The sequence below is a fragment of the Aphis gossypii genome, unplaced genomic scaffold, assembly GCF_020184175.1.
Source record: "Aphis gossypii isolate Hap1 unplaced genomic scaffold, ASM2018417v2 Contig00580, whole genome shotgun sequence".
NCBI classification, from domain to species: domain Eukaryota; kingdom Metazoa; phylum Arthropoda; class Insecta; order Hemiptera; family Aphididae; genus Aphis; species Aphis gossypii.
The window spans coordinates 35,460-40,485 of NW_026083175.1; the positions used below are offsets into that span (position 1 = coordinate 35,460).

Here is a 5,026-nt window from a genome sequence, read left to right on the forward strand (position 1 = left end):
GGTATACTCAGTTGTTGGTCGGGTGTGACACTGTTGTGATCTTAAGCCACAGTGCTGCTCAAACGGTCAATATAATTTAATTGCTGTGATTGGATATTATTTGTGGTGTATTGTGTTCAACAGGTATTACGCGTTAGGTACGCGGTATTGTGTTAGGTCTATGGGATATAACATAATAGATAATATATCAGGAAGTTGTATTGGTATTGATATTGTTGTAGGGTGTCGTGCATCTTGCATTTAGTGTCCAATTGAATCTTTTTCTGTCATCCTCGGAGATTTAATTTAAAATGCCTGGGTCAGAGAAAAATGCGCTGGAGCGCGAGCTTCGGGTGTTACAAAGGGCTAGGACCGTTGCCCTACTAAATCGCGAGAGCACGGTCAATCGTATGAAGGCGATAGCCGACTTAGCGTCTCGAGTAAAAGATAAGCCAGATTTAAAACCCAAATTGTTAACGGCAGCTAGTGATTTAGACTTTCTTTGGGATACATTTGTACAACATAATGAGGCCGTTCTGAACGCTTTGCTGGATTTAGAATTAGCTTCAGAATATTCTACGACGTTGGAGACAGAAATCCGTGCGTTGTACATTGATGCCCGCGCTATAGTCGAAGAATTTTCGCCTCTACCCAGTAACCAGGGGAATGGTAGTTTATCGGGATCACGCCATTCAGTCCAGTCAGGTCGCACCTCCCGACGCTCTCGGCTTCCAGAGATACCGCTGCCATCGTTCAGTGGCGATGTGTGTGGTTGGCCGGCGTTCCGTGATCGCTTTACTGATTTAGTCGTGCTGGATGAAGAATTAACAGACAGCGACCGTTTCTACTACTTGCTCGGCTGCCTTAGTGGCGACGCGCTAAGTGCTATTAGTTCTATTTCGGTATCCAATGGTACATACGAACTCGCTTGGGCTACGCTGGCCGAGCGGTTTGATAAGCCTAGGCAGCTGGCTTCCCTGATTATCGACAAGTTAATGTCAGCTCCAATACAGCCTCAGGAGTCCCTGGGCGGGTTGAAGGAGTTCCTTGCGTTATTTTCCGATCAAGTTGCGATGTTACACACGTTGCGTATTCCAAACCTTGGTGAATTCGTATTGTTTTCTTTAGCTTCTCGGTGTTTGCCATATTCCACTAGGAAGGGTTTCGAAGCAGCCAACAAACACAACTTTCCATCTATTCTGGATATGGTTGGCTACGTCAAAGATCGTGTGACCCTTTTAGAGGCCGTGAACTTCTCGAAAGGCTCTGGGGTGTCCCCGTCAGCTCCGTACCATATTAAGTCCACGTCGTCAACCCATGTTGGCAGGAAGCCAAAGGTGGCGATGATAACCACAAAACCAACGGGTACTGCTCCGTCAAAGTGTTTGTTTTGTTCGGGAGATCACGTCACTACGTCGTGCAACGCGTTTGCCCAAATGTCAGTGAGTGATCGCGTGTCAGCTGCACGTGATAAACGACTGTGCTTCCGTTGTCTCAACTCCACCCACTGGTCGACAAAATGCAGAGTATCCAAGCCATGTGCCCGTTGCCATGGTCGCCACCATACTCTACTCCATAAGGACATCGATACGGACTCACAACCCATCCCCTCGACAAGTGCCTGCCACGTTAGCTCATCGAAACATCCTACTATATTGCTGGGGACCGCTGTGGTTCACGTGCGTGACCGGTATGGATGCATGCAGCCGGTACGCGCCTTAATCGACTCAGGATCGCAGATAAGTATCATGTCGGTTCCCTGTGTCGAACGGTTGGGGTTGACGCGTAATAAGTGGACTGCTCCGTTGACGGGCGTGTCCGGGGTCGCGGTTCTACAAGTCAAAGGTAGGGTTGACTGTCTTATTACGCCTAGGTACAATGATGAGCACCCCATAGAGCTAAAGGCGTGGGTTTTACCTAGAATAACAACTGAAATGCCTTCGCAACGGCTGCCGCCAGAAATGGTGAAGAAGTTTTGCCACTTGGCCTTGGCCGACCCGCGGTTTGATAATCCGGCTCCAGTTGAGTTATTGTTAGGAGCTGACGTATTCTCCCAAGTTATGGATGGGAAACGCGTCTTACTGGACCCCTCCTTACCTGCGGCGTATGGGTCAATATTCGGATGGATCGTTATTGGTCCCGTTTCCACGACAGAACCTGATACTTATCAGTCTCATTCTGTTGTCACCCTTGCTGTGTCACTTGAGGACATGGTTCAGCGATTTTGGCAAGTGGAAGAACCTGATACAGCCCCGGCTACATTCCATGATGAGGGTCAATGTGAAGCTGTCTATAGCGCTGAGCGGTATCGTGACCTTAATGGACGATTTGTGGTGCCCATGCCGTTCAGGCCCGGTCATCGTGATGAATCATTCCCGGGGTCCCGCCAAATCGCCATACGTCGTTTCCAGAACCTGGAACGGAAGCTCCAGGCCGATGAAGTGCTCTACGCTGCATACAGGGAGTTCATGTCAGAATATGAGTCGTTGGGACACATGAATATTGCGGCTGATGCCGGGACGTACTTCATACCCCACCACCCGGTCTTCAATGCGGCTAACAAGATACGAGTGGTATTTGACGCCTCAGCCAAGGCCAATTCGCAACTGTCTCTAAACCAATGCTTACACACTGGGCCGAAATTGCAGTTGGATATCCTGGACATCTTGACCCGTTTTCGCCTTCATAAGTTTGTTTTCACCGCCGACGTGTGTAAAATGTACCGGCAAATCCTCATACGCCCGGAATATAGGCGCTTCCAACACATATTCTGGCGGTTTTCACCTGTAGAGGAGCTAAAAGAATATGAGCTAAACACCGTCACGTACGGAGTTAATTGCGCCCCCTTCCTGGCATTGCGCGTACTGAAGGACATCGCTGATAATGAGTGCCAGGACTTTCCGGAGGTCCGGGACGGGCTGAGATACCAGACATACGTTGACGACATTTGTCTCGGAGCCGACACCGAGGAGCTCCTATCGAAGGTACAGTCCGAGTTGATAGCCGTGCTGGGGCGCTCTGCACTTGAACTGAAAAAGTGGTCGAGCAATTCACCCCGCGTAATGTCAGAGATTGCGGAAGCTGATCGCATTTCCGACGTCATCAACTTCGATGAGAAAGAAGGATGTATGATCAAGGTGTTAGGTTTGCGCTGGCATCCGACCAAGGACGTTTTTGGTTTTGATGTCCATCCGTTAACAACAGTTGTCACCAAACGATCCGTGTTATCTATTATCGCCAGGATCTTTGACCCGATTGGATTCCTTGCTCCTGTGATTTTTCATGCAAAACATATTATGCAGTTAATTTGGAAGTCTGAACTGGGATGGGATGACCCTTTACCACATGACCTAGGTGTTACCTGGAAGCTGTTGCTCAACGACCTTCCAGTGTTGTCCAAAATCGAGATCCCGCGTTTTCTATTGACAACCACCAGGTCCAACGTGCATTTATGTGGATTTTGTGACGCGTCGGAACAAGGATATGCCGCGGTAGCGTATTTGCGAGTAACGTCATCTTCAGGACTGGTCACCGTACATCTCCTTGGTTCCAAAACCAAAATGTCCCCCATGAAGACTAGCACGATCCCAAGATTGGAATTATGTGCGGCCGTGCTTCTGGCCCGTTGGTTGGCTCGCCTCCTAACAGTTTTTGGGGACCGACTCCGCTTCGACGGTATCTTTGCATGGTCGGATTCTCAGATAGTGCTATCATGGCTAGTTAACCCTCATACGTGTTTCAAAGTGTTTGTCTCGAACCGAGTGCATTTAGCCCGTCAGTTGGTACCAACCTGCCAGTGGGGTTACGTCCGGTCGGCTGAGAATCCGGCAGATTGTGCATCCAGAGGTTGATGCCCTCAGACTTGGTTAATCATGTATTATACTGGTCGGGTCCTGCTTTCCTCAAGGGCTGTTGAAGCTTGGGACATGTCGGTCGCAGCGGTGCCTATGGAGCAGCTACCGGAAATCAAAGTCATTTCGCTGTCTGTCCAAATCGAGCCTGAGGTAGAGTGGTTTAGTCGTTTTTCTTCATACCACAACATGGTCAGAGTTGTGGCCTGGTTGATTTGCGTCGCAGGCCGAGCCCGGAAACAGAAATACACTTCAGAGTATTTGACTCGCAAGGAACTTGACGACTCACTCACTGTCTTAGTTAAACAGTCTCAAGTCCGTTGGTTGTCCAAACTCCACGAGGATCTAGCGCGCGGCCGCCCTGCACAACGGTCATTGGCTGGTCTGCGGCCCTTCGTCGACGCACGAGGTGTTATCCGTGTCGGAGGTCGTCTGACGCGTTCTAATCTAACCAGTGCCGAAAAACAGCCTATTCTGTTGGCTAAGGACTCTCACTTATCAACACTTCTTGCGCGCCATTGGCACCTGGTCACATGTCACTCCGGACCTCGAGTATTACGTCATTGATCACAAGACAATTTTGGATAATATCGGTGAGGGCGGTGATCCGTCGTGTCATTGGTCAATGTACGATCTGCGTGAGAACTCTCGCCCAAAGTCCCCACCCAATGATGGCAGACTTACCAAGCTCCCGTGTCCAGATGTGTCGTCCATTCACTCGCGTGGGCATTGATTACGCAGGGCCACTGTCCATGCGTGAGTGTCGTTTACGTAAGGCCCGACAATATAAAATTTACGTGGCAGTGTTCGTGTGTATGGCAACTAAAGCCGTTCATCTGGAAGTCGTGTCCGAGCTGTCCACTAATGCGTTCCTGGCAGCTTTCGATCGATTTGCCGCACGTCGGGGCCTCCCTACTGACATATTCTCCGACTGTGGCACGAATTTCGTGGGAGCAGCAAAGTACCTCCGCACCTTGGTTAATGATCCGACTATCCGACACGCATTAACCTCCCATACTCCTTGCGTATGGCATTTTAACCCACCGAGTGCACACCATTTCGGTGGCCTGTGGGAGGCTGCGGTACGGTCATTCAAAACCCTTTTGATACGAGTCATTGGTGTCCATAATTTTAGCTGGGAGGAGATGACCACTGTACTCTGCCGCATCGAGGCCGTATTGAACTCTCGGCCGTTA

At 49.8% G+C, this 5,026-nt stretch overlaps 1 protein-coding gene across 1 annotated transcript; it reads left to right on the forward strand.

The window, feature by feature from the left end:
- The first annotated feature begins 290 nt into the window (after positions 1 to 290).
- LOC126554700 (uncharacterized) lies at positions 291 to 3,830 on the forward strand. Its single transcript, XM_050209747.1, has one exon. The coding sequence runs from the start codon at positions 291 to 293 to the stop codon at positions 3,828 to 3,830; it is 3,540 nt and encodes a 1,179-aa protein (XP_050065704.1).
- The last annotated feature ends 1,196 nt before the right edge of the window (positions 3,831 to 5,026 follow it).

Bases quoted from the DNA above. Each gene is read 5' to 3' on its own strand.
- LOC126554700 (XM_050209747.1), top strand. From the start codon at position 291: ATGCCTGGGTCAGAGAAAAATGCGCTGGAGCGCGAGCTTCGGGTGTTA.